Here is a 16884-nt window from a genome sequence, read left to right on the forward strand (position 1 = left end):
TAACTGCACTTGCATTGCACTGTATGTACTGTATTGTAGTTGTCTTTGCTAGGGGGGCCCAAGAAAAAGCTAATGTTGGGTTTGAGTAGTGGTGGGCATGCAACGTAAAGTAGCGTGTATAATTAATTTGTAGCAATCAAGGAAAGGAGTTAGATATCTTTTTGAACTAATTACTGTATAGAGGGCTTCCCTATCTTGTAGTACACATTGGAGAGGCCAGAGTAGGGCTGGAGGTAAGATGGGATAGCGAGAGCTCCACCTACTGTTGCTTCATGTGAAAGTGCATGGATTCCTGGTGTAGATGTTTTGTCCCTCCTGTGTCCATTGGGATAGTCTACGCCGTTACGCCGCGCTCGTATTCGATGCAGGTGGGTGTAGGACGCTGGTTTCCCTGTTTCAACGTTGTTGCACGGTGAGACGGTGTACGACGACGAGGAGGAGGAGGGAGTAGGATATAGGGTAGGTTGTGCAATGCTCGCTTGCATTCACCTTAATGTATTTATCTATACTACCGAGATACGCACACTTGCAAACCTAGCCGAGTACAACTGTACATCATTCATGATCGCTTGAAAAACCGCAATGACAGGCACACGGCATGCATGCAGCATGTTCCGTAGGACGGAGGGCACGACATGACTGTATCCCCTACATAGTGTAGGGAATCTATTTATGGGCCTGAGACGGGAACGGGGAGGGACAATTGACATGAGGGGTGCCAATGGGATTGGTGGACCAGAAGGATTTGATGAACGAGGCGTGCGTGGCGCATCGTTTTGGAAAAGACAGTATACTGTGCAGATAAATATATTCCATTTGCACGTGGTAGTAACTGACTACTCCTCCGTGCGCGAAGTGGATACAGGATAGAATAAAGGCGCCTAGTAACTACATAGACGATATACAAGGCGCCTGGTGAATACATTGATATAGGCGTTAGTGAATATATTGATATACAAGGCGTCTACGTAGTAATCACAGACGATATACAAGGCGTGTCCTGCTCCACCCTACTCAATGGCTCTCCGTACGTTACTCTTGCATCCCACATACTCGTCATACCAGACTAGTAGGGCGTGTCTGGCTGATATCCGCCCTATCGGCACAAGACGCACGTACGTATGCTGGTGGTAGGTACGTATTCATCCAGCGCACTTTCGCGGGCCCTCTGCAGATAAATTCAGAGCATTTCCTGTCTCTGTTGTACTCTTATCCAAAACTGAATCCTCCGCTCCGATAGCGGCGGCGCTGAGCTGAAAAATCTGGCCTGCTGTTGCCGTTGTTGGTGGCCCAAGATAGGTAAGTAGGTCAGTCGTGGGCGGAAATCTCAGCTTGCGGCGTGCCCATCTCCTCGGGTTTTGGGGATGGCGCGGAGAGCGGCGTGCATGCGTATCTAGGTACTTGCACATATCAAGTTGCTGCTACGATATTTAGAAAATGGGGTTTGTAATAGTAAAATGCGCCGAGTGGATCGCCTAATGCTGTTGGTGACATTGAGTAGCGCATCGTGTGGGGTCCTCGGTGGGTTAAGTCTATGTAAGTGCCATATGCGTTTGCTCAAGGGTGTCGAGGAATAGGTGCATGAACAGTGAGTGATCATAAGGGACGACCTCAAATTATATATCATTTGAGGGGAGATTTCGATTCTCGAGGATGCGATGGGTATGCATGCTTTCCAGAAAACGCCCAAGCCCACCTCATAGCAATTAGATACGAGAACCAGAATAAGACGGAACAAGGACATCTTATGCCGCCCACGAAGAAAGAATGCAGACTGAGAAGTAAGAATGCCGCCGGCCAAATCGTAGCGCCTAGGATGCGAGAAGCCAGGGCCAGCTAGCTACATAAAAGGGAAGGAAATTGTTAAAAAAACTGTAATCGTCGCTCATGCGCGGTAGGCAGCCTCGGGTCGAAATAGCCCGTTCTCGTCGCGTTTCAGCAGCGCCAGTCGCCTCGGTGCAGGATCGCCAGCTCTATTCCGCTCAAGATCAAGCTCGAATGCCGTCTTGTCTTGTCTGACGATACGGCTCGGTGCGGCGTCGACGACCATGGGACTCAAGTTGTTGCGATACGCAGGACTTGGTACATGCGCGTATGTTGGACTAGACTCGATGCTGCCACCGTACGACGGACTTTTGGGAGGCACGGGAGGGCGATAGGAGCCGCGGATCGTGGCACCGATTGCCACTGCTATGGTACCGCTTGTCACTGTCGTTATGCCCCTGGTCTCACTGTCAGGTGGGTGACCGTTAACCGCTTTTGTCCTGCTCCTTTGCGCCCGCGAGAAGAGGGGGCGTAGAGTTGGGGCCGAGGCGCAGAGAATCCCAACGTGGACTTCCACCATGCTCCAGATGTGTATTGGGACGATTTCAAAGAAGGGATCCGCAGATCTCGTGAAGATGATCAGGAATTGAAGGCGGAAGCCTGCGGCCGTGACGGTGATGAAGCCGAGGCCAAAGACGCCGAAGAGAGCGAGCTTCTCCTTCAGTGGGCGGGGGATGGAGAGGACGAGCTTCGTTGGGAGAAGAAGGATCCAGACGTCAGTTACGATGTGGAAGATGGAGGCGACTGTTCCCGAGTGTTAGACTGATTTTATTGTGAAAACGGAAAACGGTGGCCACTGACAACGGTAGAAGATGTTGGTGTTAATACATCTGCCCTTTACTGTCCCTGTGAGGTCCCAGGCCTTCTCTATTGGGACACACTGGCCGATGGTGCCAAAGGTGACAACGACCTGAAAAAGGACAACGACAATAAGTGTCCATCGCGATAACTTCTCGAAGGACGGACGGACAGCTATCTGTGGTCAGCTAATGGTTGATAGTTTTCATGGACTCCACCTGCAAGCGTACCGATTCGGAGGTAGAAAAGCAAGATTGATACTTTGGCAAGTGTGAGGACCAACTTATAGGTGACCACGACGGCTATTGTGACCTGAGTTTTGATTGAGTGCCTTTCTAGCAAATAGATTGATTCCATAGCTCATACCTTGATTAAGCCTACCATATCATGTGGAGAAAGGTCCTTTCCACTGAATCCAGCGTTGAACGATTTCGCCTCGATGAGCACTTCCAAGGCGTATCCGAATGCAAAGAACTAGAGCTCCAGGCTTAGATGAGTCGCCGTCAGCAAGGTTGGGCCACGCACCAATGCTGCGATCATGGCCCAGTCGTCGGCCCACATGGTGCCAACAATGTAGGCGCGAGTGAAGACACGCAGACCCACCGCGACCGCTACGAAATAAATGATCAGGGCCTCCCTCCTCCTGCCGTCGGCGGCTAGACGTACCTCCAACAAGCGTCATGGCGACAGTCACAGCAATCATGGTGTTCTGACGCGCCATGATGGCGGCCGGCGCGTACTTGGGATCGGTCCGGTCCATTGGGGTTGTACACGTCCTCCTACAATCTGTCAAGTAGCGGATGGACAAATATGAAGAACGAGTCCTTCAACCAAAGTGATTTTTGCACATTGAATCGCCGTAACAAAGGGTCTCCAGCACAAGGCATGGATCCACGATTGGAGTGCCCAACGGGAGGACATGGCGCCCATTATACCTCGCATATATCTCAGTATTCGTGGGTCAGCGCCCACTGCGGAACCACCATTCCTCTGGTAGCGGTCCCTATCGATCAAACCGTCTGGGCTGGGTCGCTATACCCTTTGGAGACGCGGACCTGGGGATAAGGTTGGGCAGTCCCCCGGCACGAGAGTTCAAGCAGAAATGGTGGGCAGAGCGTCGCTACATCACTTGCATATTCACAAACGTGAGACCGTTCATGGGGTAGAAAGCTACGAGGGTTGCAGCCAAAGGAGTCGAGGTGAGGGTTGAGAGGTAAGAGGTTCGGTTTCAGCGAGAGTCTATGCTTGGCCGGAGTAAAGGCGCTAGGACGAATTCGGAGTAGGTTCATACACTTCGTCGACAGCGGATATTGGATGGATGGGAGAGACACGCTATATAGCCATTGTCAATGCCTGTACGGAGTATTGCGGAAGTGGCTTTTTGCATGTGAGGGGGATAAGGTCGAGGGTGAGGGATGACGCGTGCTGCCCACGCTGTGAAAATCCGACCGAGACGAGGCCTTGGAGGGACTGAGGGTGCTCTCCATCCATTGACCGACGTCGATATTCGTTGAAACTACAGAGCAAGCCTTTGTGAGGCATTGTGCATCATGGCTTGCGAGTTAGTACCAGTAAGCATGAGAGACAATGCCGTAGGTGTGCGTGAGTAGTGCGCAGGGGCTGAGGACTCGTGGTGGTGATTCACGCGGCGAGGTCGACTCTCCATGGTTAATCTAAGCCAGCAGACAGCTGAGAAAAGGTGTGATGTCGAGATGTCTACTATAGTACTAGGCGGAAGTGTCTTCTGTTCCACAGGGAGCCAACCTTGGAAGTAAGCATAGGTATACTAAGTTCGGTAGTAGTGAGCTTCAAGGGGTGCCGCATATGTGGCCTAATGGACCTCTCCGTCCAGGCAAATAACGCCAGATTGGCTCTCAGTAGACGGGATTCGGAAAGCTCGCGGAGTTAGGCGTTTAGTTAGACGTGCGATGTTTACATGACGTTAGACGGACATGCTCAGGCGGGTGTCTGGCGGAGTTGGTGGAAGTCTGTGTCGTAGATGCACGTTGAAGCGTGGCAGTGCAGGAGGTGAGGCGGTGCTGCATGCTTGGCGGTGTATAGACAGCTGTACCCTACACGGCCAGGGATGGGTATGCGAACGGAGCCTAGACCGGACGACGGAGACGAGAGACAATCGAGTTACTTTGGGGAAATATAGCAAGGTATAGCAGAATTGCAGTGCCATCGTTCTTCATTAGGGTTTCGGTGATGACTACCCTACTTCAAGGCTTGATGGTTTGGGCCACGGTCAGTGCTCGAGAGGGATAATCAATTGCGACGCCATAGGGATGCGGCATTTTCTGCTCATCCTAGATTGCGTGTTTACTGTTGAACCACACCCCGAAGGAGGCGGAAGTGGGATTCATATTGGCAGAGACAATGACGACGGCCTGCTTATAGACACATATGTGACTTTCGTCCGATGACGATGACGACGGCGCAGCAGGAGGAGACCGGGCAATGGCCTGGCCCGTGAGAGATTGTGCCAATTTGATGAGGCTGAATCAGAGAAGAAATGAGACTTGTGCCGCAGTGGGCTCAGCAGCTCATCACCCCGACCCATCTGTCCCAAGGGGGCCCTCAGCTCCTAACTATCTATAATTGGATGCGGCTGTTGTCTCGTGAAGATGGTTTTCTGCTCCCTCCTCTTGGTGCTTCACCATCAGAAAAGCATTACCACCCTTGGGGACCCAGAGCACCGCTAAAGACCTACTCCCACAGCGTCCACACTGCGTCGAATGACTACCACTACTCTACCGCCTTTGTCTGTCCAAGAGCACGCGAGCGGCAACACCCGTAGGCACGCGGGGGTTGGATGCGGCACCCATTCTGTTACCTTTCTGAGGCCAATACCTACACAGTACCGGGCCCCCTCTCGCCACTGGGGGCTGCCTGAGGCATCAACCCCTCCCCTTACCTTGACCAAACACAAAATAATCATCAGATATTCGCCGTAGCATTGCGTCAAGGAGCCAATCCAAGCGGCATTCTTGGCTACGTCGTTGCCCAGCAAAACAAGGACAGCCTACCACGCGGGCCCCCCCGCTGCCGCTGCCCCTCCGGCTGTGCTCATCACCATGCAGCGCCCGTCCTTGAAATCCAAGCTGTCCCTCAATGCCCGCTTCAAGAGCTCCTCCACCAACGGCCCCTCCTCCTCGTCCACGAGCATCAACGAGACTGCCAATCCAAGCCCAAAGCGCAGCATGGCCGAATTGAAGCCTGCACTCGTTCTGAAGGCCAATGTTCTCAAGGTAGGTCGGCTGAGCGATGCAGTGCAGCTCCCCCCGTTCCGCATCCAAGCTAACGGTGCGTCTTGTAGGGTAGGAACCTGGCTGCAAAGGACCGCTCAGGCACCTCCGATCCCGTAAGCCTCATCCCGAGCTTCATCATCTGTCACCATGGCTAATCGTGGGTTATCTAGTACCTCGTGCTCACACTCGGCGACGCCAAACAAGCGACTCCCACCATCAACAAAACATTGAACCCAGAATGGAACCAGGTGCTGGACTTCCCCATACTAGGCCAGCAGACCCCCCTCCTTCTGGAGGCATGTTGCTGGGACAAGGACCGCTTTGGCAAGGACTACATGGGCGAGTTTGACGTCATACTCGAGGATGTCTTCCAGAACGGCAGTCCAGTACAGGAACAGCGATGGTACCCCTTGGAGAGCAGACGAACCGGAAGAAAGAAGGCCGTTGTTACTGGCGAGATCCTTGTTCAGTTCTCCCTCGCCGACCCTTCGAATCCCTCTGCAACCCCGGAGCAGATCATGCAAAAGTTCCTGAGCCTGACGGCGTCGACGCCCAGCCCAGACGAGGAGGACGAGGATACACTGCTTCAGCTGGAGAGTGGGGAAAATGATGACCAGGAGGAGGAAGAGGAAGAGAGCTCGGACGAGGCACAGGACGACGCTCTCAAGGCTGAGAACAACGAAAAGCGACGGAAGAAGCTAAGACTAGCCAAGTTAAAAAGAAAAGCTAAGCGGCGAGCGTACGAGTTCTCGGACAAGACCGAAGTGGCGGGCGTTCTCTTCTTGGAGATTGTAAAGATCACCGACCTTCCCCCTGAGCGTAACAGTAAGTCCCCACCTCGGCATTGCAGAACCCGTCTCACCATGCAAAGTGACACGCACATCCTTTGACATGGACCCCTTTGTTGTCACGTCACTAGGCAGGAAGACGTACAGGACCAGAGTCATCAATCATAATCTCAACCCAGTGTTCGAGGAGAAGCTCGTTTTCCAGGTTCTGCAGCATGAGAAGAACTACTCGATGAACTTTACAGTCATGGATCGGGACAAGTTTTCTGGCAACGACTATATTGGCATGGTCAACTTCCCGCTCGAGAAAGCAGTTTCGGTAGCGCCCGAAGCGGATCCTGCGACTGGCTTGTATAAGCTTCCTGACCCGCAGGATACGTCACCCGTCCCCGAGGCCAAAAGATCTCGCTTCCGCCTTCCCATGTCACGCTCATCGTCAACTCACAGCCTGAGTCGCCTGAGGCCTGGATTGAAGAAGGAGGGCTCTGCAAGCTCCCTCTCCACTATAAGCAAGGAGGCGAGTGGTAATTCACTGCCTCCCCCCACGAGCATTCCTGAAATCCCTCCTTCAGAGAACAGCGGATGTGCTACACCTGTCCCAGCTATCAATTTGGATCCCTCGGTTGTGGATGATCAGGATTTGAAGACTTACACACTTCCTCTCGAAATGAAGAACAAAGAACGGTGGGAAGCGAAGCACTGTCCCACTCTTTACATCAGGGCAAAATACCTTCCGTATAAGGCTTTGAGACAGCAGTTTTGGAGAGCCATGCTGAAACAATATGATGCGGATGACAGTGGCCTCGTGGACAAAGTTGAGCTCACAACCATGTTGGATACACTAGGCTCCACCTTGCACGAGTCGACTATTGATGGCTTCTTCAAGAGATTCTTGGCCGAGAACAACAACGAAGAAATCTTGACTTTTGACCAAGCGGTGATTTGCTTGGAAGACCAACTGCAGAGTACTGAGCGCTCGTCCCAAAAGTCCGCCTGGAGTCGGACGATGCAATCAAGTGGTGATCTCACAAGCTCCACCCCAGGTAGCATGACCCCCTCAATGACATCTGAGGCGCTCAACCAAGATCCCACCAGCACGGCAATTCCCACGATTCCCGTCGAGACTCTAGGACAGGAAGGCGAGGAGGGCGACGCATTGTACAAACCAGACGAGCTGGGAGACGAAAAGGAAGAAGAGCACGTTGTTGAGATCCGGGAATGCCCCATCTGCCATCAACCGCGACTGAATAAAAAGTCCGATTCGGATATCATCACCCACGTCGCAACCTGTGCCAGCCAAGATTGGCGTCAGGTGAATAACATCGTCATGGCGGGCTTTGTTACGTCTAGCCAGGCTCAGAGGAAATGGTACACGAAAGTGATTAAACAAATCTCGTACGGTGGGTACAAGCTAGGTGCAAATTCGGCCAACATTCTGGTGCAAGATCGGATTACCGGCCAGATCAATGAGGAGAGGATGAGTGTGTACGTCCGTCTTGGCATTCGTCTTCTGTACAAAGGGCTAAAGGCGAACAACATGGAGAAGAAGAGAAGTGAGTATACCCTTGACAGTGCGGCCAGGCACTCTGCTAACCGCATCAGTCCGTAAGCTACTTCGCTCTCTCAGCTTCAAGCAGGGGAGAAAGTACGACGATCCCGCTTCCGCTGCCGAAATTCCCGGCTTCATCGCTTTCCATCAGCTCGACATGTCTGAAGTGCTCCTTCCCACGTCTGAGTTCAAGACATTCAACGAGTTCTTCTACCGCGCATTGAAACCGGGAGCCCGCCCATGCTCCGCTCCAAATGACCCAAGGGTTGTTGTTTCTCCTGCTGATTGCCGCGCGGTTGTCTTCAACCACATTGAAACAGCGCAGGCAATCTGGGTCAAGGGGCGCGAGTTTACCCTGCAGCGTCTTCTTGGTGATGCGTATCCGGAGGATGCGAAGCGGTATGTCGGAGGGTCTCTGGGTATCTTCCGTCTTGCGCCTCAAGATTACCACCGATTCCACATTCCAGTGGATGGTGTTATGGGCGAACCCAAAACCATTGAAGGTGAATATTACACGGTCAACCCGATGGCAATCCGGTCGGCGCTGGATGTGTACGGCGAAAACGTGCGCGTACTTGTTCCAATTGATTCGGTTGCCCATGGCCGAGTAATGGTCATTTGTGTTGGCGCAATGATGGTCGGTAGCACCATGATCACGCGCCAGGCTGGGGAGCAGGTGAAGAGAGCGGAGGAGCTGGGCTATTTCAAGTTTGGCGGCAGCACTTTACTGCTCCTGTTTGAGCCTGGACAGATGAAGTTTGATGACGATTTGGTCGCCAATTCCAAGGCGGCTTTGGAGACTCTGGTAGGTTGCCTATGCACAGAGGACCTGACGGATTAATGCTAACACTGTTAGATTCGGGTTGGTATGTCCATTGGCCACAGCCCAGAAAGGTCACCACATGTTTCGGATATGCGCAAGGACAACCCGACCCTGGAGGAGAAGCAAGATGCTAAACGCCGTATTGAGGGTAGCTTGGCCCCAGCAGGCGTCCAAGGCCCTATGGCAGGGGCGGGAATGTGAAGATTTGATTGATGGGTACACTAAAAGAGGCACAATTCACGTGTAGTGCCTCTTTGGTCGGATATGTCGGGGTTCTAGCCTCAAGGATGGCATGATAGACACGGACAATATGTGCATGGAGCGAAGCATACTGGATAGCGGCTTGGGAGCTGCTCTCCTTGGCGTTGTTTGTGATTAGCGTGATTGTACCTGAGAATACACATGGTTAGTTTTGGACTGTAGTAGCGTTGCCTCTTGCGTTGAAACAACTTCTCTTTCTTGGCTGCTCAGTTCAGCCGTGCAAACTGCGGGTTGAGGTTACGTGCTAAACCGAAAACGGGAATGGGTTGCTTAGTCAGAGAGTTTGTTTTGGTTCGAGCTGCCCAGGAACCCGCACCCTACAGCAGGACCAACTCCCTCCGCCTTCCGTCCACTCCCCCGCGAAGTCTCCCACTCCGACTGTGCCAGCTATTCACATTATCGCCAATCACTACATTTCGCTCACCTTCGACATATCACGCATATTCTCCGCCGCGTAGTACAAACTCCCCAAGCATCGTCGTCGCGCCTTCCATGCACGCGCTTGACCCCCCGTCCACGAGATCACCAGTATAGCAGCCGGACCCATGACCGCAATTATTGCGAGGAATCCTCTGCAATCGCTACCTACGGCAATGAATCGTCCTACTACGCGACGGAGAAGTCAACAGAACGCTTTTGGAGATGACGATGCGCCCGCTGCGAAGAGACCGAGAACAGAGGTGAATGGGGCAGGGAGGAAAACAAATGGAGCAGCGAAGCCCAGCGCAAAGGCCGGTATGTTATTTGGGTCCTGCGATCCGAGCGCACCATTATTTCATAGAGCCGAGTCATGACGCTCAAGCACCTATGGAGGAGGACGAGAAGCATTGAAGCGCTAACCATGTTCCCAGCGTATAATGAAAATGCCGACGGTTTCCAGTTCACCCGCCGTACGTCTCGGAGGACAACAAGGTCGCAGCACGCAACCGAACCCATACCCGAAGAGCCTGCGAAACCCGCTCCTGCGCCAGCGCGTCGGAAGAAATCGCTCGACGCACCAGAGCCTCCGGAATCAGGACCGCAGAAGAGACGGCGATCCGCGCGGTTATCGGGGGATAGTGAGAATTTAGAGCCGACAAAGCCAGTGGCAAAAGTTGCGAAGAAGAGCGCACCACCAGAAAGGAGAAGGAAGGAGGTCACGCCTGGTGTTGCGCAAAGGGAGACAAGTTCGGCGCCGGTGGTTCAAACTCCCAAGCACGGGGATTTGCATGTTGCCAAGAAGCGCAATGGTGGTGGGACAAAGGTGATGCTCCCTTTTGCGGATACGCCAGTTATTGCGCGGAATAAAGAAATGCGGAAAGCCAGCCAGGAGGGACATCGTAGGAGCAGTACAGGGTTGCGAGGGAGAAGAGCAAGTTCCTTGATTGATAGTGGCCTGTCGATAGGTGAGTTGAAGCCCAGCAAGTATGCGGTTGTATACAGTGATTCAAAGTGCTTGCGATGAAATTGCGACTGACATTTGTAGCACTACCTCATTCCGATGTCGAAATCGGCGATTTCTACAAGTATATTGAGGATGGTCTCATGGAGCAGCGCCGAATGGCCCAGTTGTTGAGTTGGTGTAGCTCAAGAGCACTGTTGGAGAAGCCATCAGGCGATGTGAAGGATGGAAATGCCATCATGGCAGGTAAGTCTTGCTTCCAGAGAAGCTTGTGACCAGCACTGACGTGATACTCAGCACGAGCAATGCAAGAAGAACTAATAAACGAGTTCGGAAGCAAGCCAGAACTTTCCAATTGGTTCGACAGGGTACGTCACGCACTCCAGTTATCTCATTGGAACATTCTTACATCGCTCTGCAGGAGGAAACCGTGCCAACAACTGTGGTAAAGAAGTCGAACCCAGTTAATGAAAGGAACCAGGCTACATTGAAGGAGCTGGAAGACGAAGTGCAGCGGTATGGATACCATCAAGCTTTGCACCATCAACCTTTGTGCCACCCTCACTGACCGATATCTACAGGCTTGAGGAGGAATTAGCGGCATGGGAAGCAATTGCTTCATCATCATCGCAACCGCCCCCACCCGCTCCTTCGATACCCACGCCATTCCCAACCCTCTCAGACATCGATGTCTCTCTTCTAGACCCCTCACAAGCCGCTATACTCTCCGCATTACAATCGCAATCCCTACCCAAGCCGTCTGAACCCGCACAACCACCGTCTGGTCCCTTCACATTCACGACTCCTGAAGCCTTAGGAACCCATCTCTCCCAGCTTTCCCTATCCCTGGAACCGAACATCGACCTCCTTGCAGACGGTTTGCATAAGGTTGAGCAGTACAGAATCACAGCAGAACGTGTCGCAGACCGCGTACTCGGAACCGCAGCACAACGGCTCGAAGAGAGGGACAAGCAAGGCAAGGAGATGGCGGGAAGTGAAGGCATTGGCATAGGCGACGTGCTCAAGGGCCTTGCAGGAGTTCTTAATGAATGAATAGTCCCCTCGGAGGCGAATCATAATGGATCCATCTTTTGGCAAACGTTATGCCACGCGGCTAGACCGGTGTCTTCTTCTTCTACGAATCAGAATGATATATGTGGAGTACTCCTTTGTTTTTCCTTCTACCCCTTGGGCCAGCTTCTGATTTCGGTATCTCGGGGTTGTGTGGCATTGGCGCGGCATCTTGTGCGGTTCATTTTCTCACTCGCGTTCGCGCTGTGCATTGCGAAGGTGTTTATTCTGTATCGGGATGGATTAGCATGGGTTCTGGGGCTTTGCAACTCGTGCTATTACTATACTGCAAGGGAATATGGTTTAGGAAACGGTGAAGGGAAGGGGATAGAAGTGCGCGACTTGGCCGTCTTGTGAATACGATGATGATGAGGGTTCCAGCAGTGAGTTTCTTGACCCGTCAATGGTTTATCGGAATATCACTTATGTTATACATGTCTCCAGAGCCGATTCTTAACTTTTACATAAAGTGCTCCGTCCCTTGCATCTCAGGATGTCAAACTCGGAACTACCAAGAAGGTCGTTCGCCGCCCGGCACCTTTCACACTCCGTAGCGAGCATTTAGATGACCATCAGACACTCCTAGCTCACCAGCCCCTGAACCGCCTCCCTATTCAACCCACCAATATCCGGGTCCTTCGATGACGGGCTTTGTCGCTGCTGCCGACTCCTCGCCCCCGACTTTGTCGTCGACAACTTTGCCATCGAATCCGCAGCTGGAGTCCTCTTCTTAGGCGACACCTTCGCCCCCTTACGCGACAGTCCTTCTGCATCACCATCACTCTGGATGCGAGACTGACTGCTCTCAATCGCCGCCTCTGCCTCGATATTCCGCACCGCGCGCGAGATGGCCATGGTGTACCCGCCAAACCATTCTGCCCAGGACTGTTTCCCATCGGCTTCGGTGGTGTGCTGCGGGACGGCCGAGGAACACTGCTGCTGCTGCCGATGCTGCTGCGGTCTCGATCTCGTCTGCCCAGTCGTCCTCGCCGCCGCCCTCCTCTGCTCCAGGAAGCTCCTCGCTACGTTTTGCGCGGCGGATACACCACTTTGGATGCTCCGCACGTCGTCCATGCTCACGGTCGCGGGGAGGGGGATGCGATAGCTGCCTATGAGGGTGACTTGTCTGCCTCCCTGACTGCGTCGTTGAATGCCCGGCGAGGAGACGCGTGGAATCTCTTCAACCAAGTCTTCTTCTTCTCCTTGCCCCTCTGGAGGTTCGTCAAGGCGTGTGCTGCGCCGTCGCCGTGACTGTCGTGGCCGTTGATAGGACTCCAGATCCCGCCTTGCGACGGCGAGTTCCCCTTCGAGGCGGACCAACTCCTCATTTTTCGCCTCCTCCTCTTCCTCCTCTGCTTCTCTCTCCATATCAGCATGGACAGTACCATCATCACGACCATGCTCAGCATCCTTTTCGAAGCCTCCTACCACCTTACCGCTTTGCTCCGCCGCAGCTGACGTACCTGTATCTACATCTCCCACCTGAACTTTCGAGTAATTCCGCCGACTTCCCTTGCCGCGTCGACGTGGCGAGCGCACTCCTCGCGCTGCACGACCTGCTTTATAGAGCTCCTCGACTTTGGCTTCGAGACCGCGGACGCGGGATTCGAGCGCTTCGAGTTCGCCGGTCGCGGATGTGGTAGGCGTGTGTGGGTTGCTAGCTTTGGTGCTGGGTGGGAGTGCAGTGGGTGTGGATGCGGCTGGAGGTTGAGGTTGAGATTGAGATTGAGATGGAGGACGAGTTTGATCGAGCTTCAACGATGAGGGTGGCTCCTTGTTCAGTTTCCTTGGTCGTCGACGTGTGCGGTTGGGATTCGCGGAAGCGCCGTTCATCGTAGTAGTATCTGCATTGCTCTCCTGTGCATCTGCAGTTCGCGGTCTAGGTGCAGTTGATATCGTCGTCTTTCCCTCTGCCGTATTTGCTTTGCTGGGCTTCTGCTGCTGCTTATCAGGCATGATTTTACCCGCAGAACCTGGCATTGCAGCAGCTGGTATGATAATTCCCTTCTCTTGGGCTTTCGCTGATGTTCTCGACGTCTGCGTCTGTTGTTGTGGTGATGACGTCGCTCTAGGCTGTGAAGAACGCGATTGCGTAGCTATAGCTGGCATAAGTTGGTTGTATTGAGAAAAGCACAGAATACAAATCAGGGGAATGGAAAAGGGAATCAATATGCCAGAGCGCAAAGCAACTGGAAGGTTAAGATATACGGTGCTCAGACTGCGGAATCAACCCTTTGTATTGAGTAGTACGGAATTGACGTATGATGCAGGACCATCACCCATCACTACCAGGGTCCAGACACTAGCTTCTTTGGGCCATGATTCCCATCCTGTGAACACTTGCATCCAAGGCGACCATGAGCAAAAGGCACAATATGAAGATGACATGCTACAGATTTTAAGCCACAATACCTCCAATCCCTCAATATCAGAGCCAGATAATTCGCATCCTCAACATTCATTTACACATCCCATCCCATAGTCCATTTGATCCATGACCTGGTAAGCCTCCAAACCTTCCAATCAAGCAAGCACACGTCAAGAAGCATAAAGACATCCACTTTGCATTCTAGATACATTTTTGCGCGAGGCAGAATATGTGCGGTCCCATCTACCTCACCACCGTCACCATCATCTCAGTCTTTCCTCTTCCATGCCCATTCAACTTCATATGCGTGGCCCTGGGTCCCAAGAAACACCGCTCATCCGCCACAGCCAAAGCGTAGAGAGGAGAGAGCATTGAGGAGAAGCCAGCCTGGCCCAAGAAGTGGGGAAGGGAAACAATAACTTTTGATGAGAAGGTACATGTTCAGGGAGGGACCAGGGCGGAGGAAGAGGAAACAATGGGATAAAGGAATGGGTCATGAGGTGGGGACAGAATACCAGCATCCTGAGCGCCCGGAAGGAGATCTCTTAACCAAGTCAAAGTCTAGCCCACGCCTTGCGCTCAGAACAACATTACTTGGCGCCGTAGTAAAGGTGTCGTGTGCAGCGGTGGATACCGCCGCTAAGGAGAGGGGGACATGCCATGCCATCGGAAACATAAACGTCCGCAAAGGAAACCCAATATGCCACACTGCGCCGGGCTTTTGCGCAGCGAATTGAGCATCCATGATATGTCAGGAAGAGATGGAAAACAGCCAAGAGCCTTCTTACGCGGACAGAGGCTCATATTTTACGAAGCAATCGCACGGCCGCGTCCCTTGTACTTGTTGCTCTTGGCCGGGACCGTACTCCATCCCTCTTCCTCTAGATTTTCAGTTGTCGATCCAGCAGGAGCAGGGGTATCATTGGACTTCCGCCTCCAGGAACCCTCGGTCTTGCTAGGTTCCCGAACGACTTCATTGGGCTTAACCGCCTTGTCCTGGACGATATTGCCGTTGGCAGAGGCGTCAACTGGCGCATCTCCTTCAGTGGGCTCAGCTCCTTCATCTCCTGCGCGGCGAAGGATTTCGTAGTTACGGGAGGCGGGCTTCTCTTCGGTGTTCGACTCCTTTGATTTCTCGGTAGTTGGGGTCGCCGGTACAGCCGACTTCTCCTTTGCCGCAGCTTTCTCAGCAAGCTCTTTGGCCTTCTTTTCCTCGCGAGCTTTCTCTTCCGCTTCTCTCTTTGCCCGAAGAAGCGCTTGTCTCTTCTCCTCAACCTCACGCTCGCGTGCAGCAGTGTCGATAGGGCGGGCAGCGCCAAAGGGATTCGACTTGGAGTCGGAAGAGGAGGAGACAGGAGCAGGATCGGATTCCGAGACGGTCCGCTTTGCAAGATTCAGCTTGGGACGGGTAGCCGGGGCTGCGGGCTGTGGGACAGGGGACGACGGAACGCTGGTCTCTGGAGTGCCAGAGGGGGATTTAGCAGGTACTTCAGGCCGCATCCTCGCCCGCCACTGATTATCAAGTTCGGCGGCTGTGGGCTGACGTTCAGGACGCTCCTGAAATTCACGGCGCGGAGGGCGAGAACCATCCTGAGACCGGCCCTCTCCCCAAGCGGGCGATCTCCTGCGCTCAACGAACGGCCCTTCATGGGTTCGCTGGCGGCCTTCACGAAAGGGTCCAGCGCCAGCAACCGGCGAAAGAGGCCCTTTCCGCTCCCAGTTACCAAAGTCGCGAACCTTTCCATCATTTTCGAAGCCTCCGCGTCTTCGTCCTCCAGCCTCGCTGCCCATATCAGATCGGTCCTCAAAACCACCGCGATAGCCACCGCTACGGTTCTCGGAAGTACGGCGTCCTGGAAGGTCAGGGAGAGGACCCTTTCGAGTCCAGTCCGACATGTCCTTTTGTTCCGGACGATCTTTCGCTAGTTGGTTGTCAGTAGGATGGTTTCAGGCGGCGAGAAGTATACGTACGCGGCTCAGCGACGCTGATCCGGATATTTCTACCCTGGAACTGCGTGCCCGAGAGAGCCAGAGCCTTCTTCAGGCCGTCGAGGGAGGCGAACTCGACGTAGCCGAAGCCTTTCGGCTTCCTCTCGAGCTTGTCCTCCACAATGCGGACACTGGTGACTTCGCAGCCAGTGAAGAAGTCCGTCACATCGCCTTCAGTGGCATCGAAAGACAAGTTTCCGAGATGGGCTGTATAGGGAGGCCTTGTGGGAAGAGGGAGCTCCTCACGGGGCTGGATAGCGAAGCCGCGATCGTTGCGCTCTGGGCGTACGTGTCAGCAACCAAAATTGCCAAATGTGCCGGTCGACTTACCGTATCCACGGTCAGAGTTGAAACCTCCTCCAGAGCCGAAACCACGCCTGTCCGAGCCATAAGCGGAGCTGGCGGCTAACGAACGGTCAGTATTGCGTGCCCTTACCCCACATCGGGATAGGAGAGAGGTATACACACCTGGTCCGCCTATGCATGGTTAGTTGACAGTCCGGACAAAGTGGGGAATGGGAAACTCACTGCCTACGGGCATGTCTTCCATCTCATCAGCCCAGGAGCCGAGAGCTGCCATCTGGTCAGTTTCCACAGCCCCGCATGCGAAGGAGGTGGTGGCGGCATACATTGATCGACCAAGAAATCCCCCAGGGACATCTTCTGCTGCTTTTTGGGAGCTGCGAGCGCATAAAGTTAGCCGTGGGATCCTCAGAAGACGCTGGGGCAAGCAGCGGCTGCCTTGTGCGGCGGACGCACAAGGGAAGGTTGCGTACCCATG

General features: G+C 53.6%; 7 protein-coding genes across 7 annotated transcripts; 4 read left to right on the forward strand and 3 right to left on the reverse strand.

The window, feature by feature from the left end:
• Window positions 1-564: 564 nt before the first annotated feature.
• Window positions 565-1840, forward strand: EI97DRAFT_501147 (uncharacterized protein; the record flags this gene model as incomplete). The annotated part of the gene is made up of 6 exons (XM_033802692.1): window positions 565-759; window positions 909-1027; window positions 1066-1134; window positions 1241-1299; window positions 1435-1536; window positions 1704-1840. Exons 1-6 carry the CDS (start codon window positions 673-675, stop codon window positions 1838-1840), a joined length of 573 nt encoding a protein of 190 aa, XP_033653904.1. The 5' UTR covers window positions 565-672.
• EI97DRAFT_433207 (uncharacterized protein) lies at window positions 1634-3822 on the reverse strand. The gene is made up of 6 exons (XM_033798347.1): window positions 3289-3822; window positions 3148-3233; window positions 2989-3096; window positions 2853-2934; window positions 2626-2796; window positions 1634-2568 (listed from the first exon to the last, which is right to left on the reverse strand). Exons 1-6 carry the CDS (start codon window positions 3380-3382, stop codon window positions 1886-1888), a joined length of 1224 nt encoding a protein of 407 aa, XP_033653905.1. The 5' UTR covers window positions 3383-3822; the 3' UTR covers window positions 1634-1885.
• A 1764-nt stretch (window positions 3823-5586) lies between these two features.
• On the forward strand, window positions 5587-6189 carry EI97DRAFT_37200 (uncharacterized protein). Its single transcript, XM_033795325.1, has 2 exons — window positions 5587-5986; window positions 6044-6189. Exons 1-2 carry the CDS (start codon window positions 5700-5702, stop codon window positions 6102-6104), a joined length of 348 nt encoding a protein of 115 aa, XP_033653906.1. The 5' UTR covers window positions 5587-5699; the 3' UTR covers window positions 6105-6189.
• A 555-nt stretch (window positions 6190-6744) lies between these two features.
• EI97DRAFT_433209 (uncharacterized protein) lies at window positions 6745-9466 on the forward strand. Its single transcript, XM_033798348.1, has 3 exons — window positions 6745-8214; window positions 8264-9015; window positions 9067-9466. The coding sequence occupies exons 1-3, from the start codon at window positions 6765-6767 to the stop codon at window positions 9232-9234; spliced, it is 2370 nt and encodes a 789-aa protein (XP_033653907.1). The 5' UTR covers window positions 6745-6764; the 3' UTR covers window positions 9235-9466.
• Window positions 9467-9617: 151 nt separating this feature from the next.
• EI97DRAFT_37364 (uncharacterized protein) lies at window positions 9618-11918 on the forward strand. Its single transcript, XM_033795408.1, has 6 exons — window positions 9618-10029; window positions 10146-10679; window positions 10760-10921; window positions 10973-11043; window positions 11097-11191; window positions 11257-11918. The coding sequence occupies exons 1-6, from the start codon at window positions 9840-9842 to the stop codon at window positions 11726-11728; spliced, it is 1524 nt and encodes a 507-aa protein (XP_033653908.1). The 5' UTR covers window positions 9618-9839; the 3' UTR covers window positions 11729-11918.
• A 410-nt stretch (window positions 11919-12328) lies between these two features.
• EI97DRAFT_450220 (uncharacterized protein) lies at window positions 12329-13726 on the reverse strand (the record flags this gene model as incomplete). The annotated part of the gene is made up of 1 exon (XM_033800273.1): window positions 12329-13726. The coding sequence occupies one exon, from the start codon at window positions 13724-13726 to the stop codon at window positions 12329-12331; it is 1398 nt and encodes a 465-aa protein (XP_033653909.1).
• A 1195-nt stretch (window positions 13727-14921) lies between these two features.
• EI97DRAFT_450221 (RNA-binding domain-containing protein) lies at window positions 14922-16763 on the reverse strand (the record flags this gene model as incomplete). Its single annotated transcript, XM_033800274.1, has 6 exons — window positions 14922-16036; window positions 16086-16382; window positions 16434-16508; window positions 16572-16580; window positions 16632-16676; window positions 16733-16763. 6 exons carry the CDS (start codon window positions 16761-16763, stop codon window positions 14922-14924), a joined length of 1572 nt encoding a protein of 523 aa, XP_033653910.1.
• Between the last annotated feature and the right edge of the window lie 121 nt (window positions 16764-16884).

The sequence above is a fragment of the Westerdykella ornata genome (assembly GCF_010094085.1).
Source record: "Westerdykella ornata strain CBS 379.55 unplaced genomic scaffold EI97scaffold_10, whole genome shotgun sequence".
NCBI classification, from domain to species: domain Eukaryota; kingdom Fungi; phylum Ascomycota; class Dothideomycetes; order Pleosporales; family Sporormiaceae; genus Westerdykella; species Westerdykella ornata.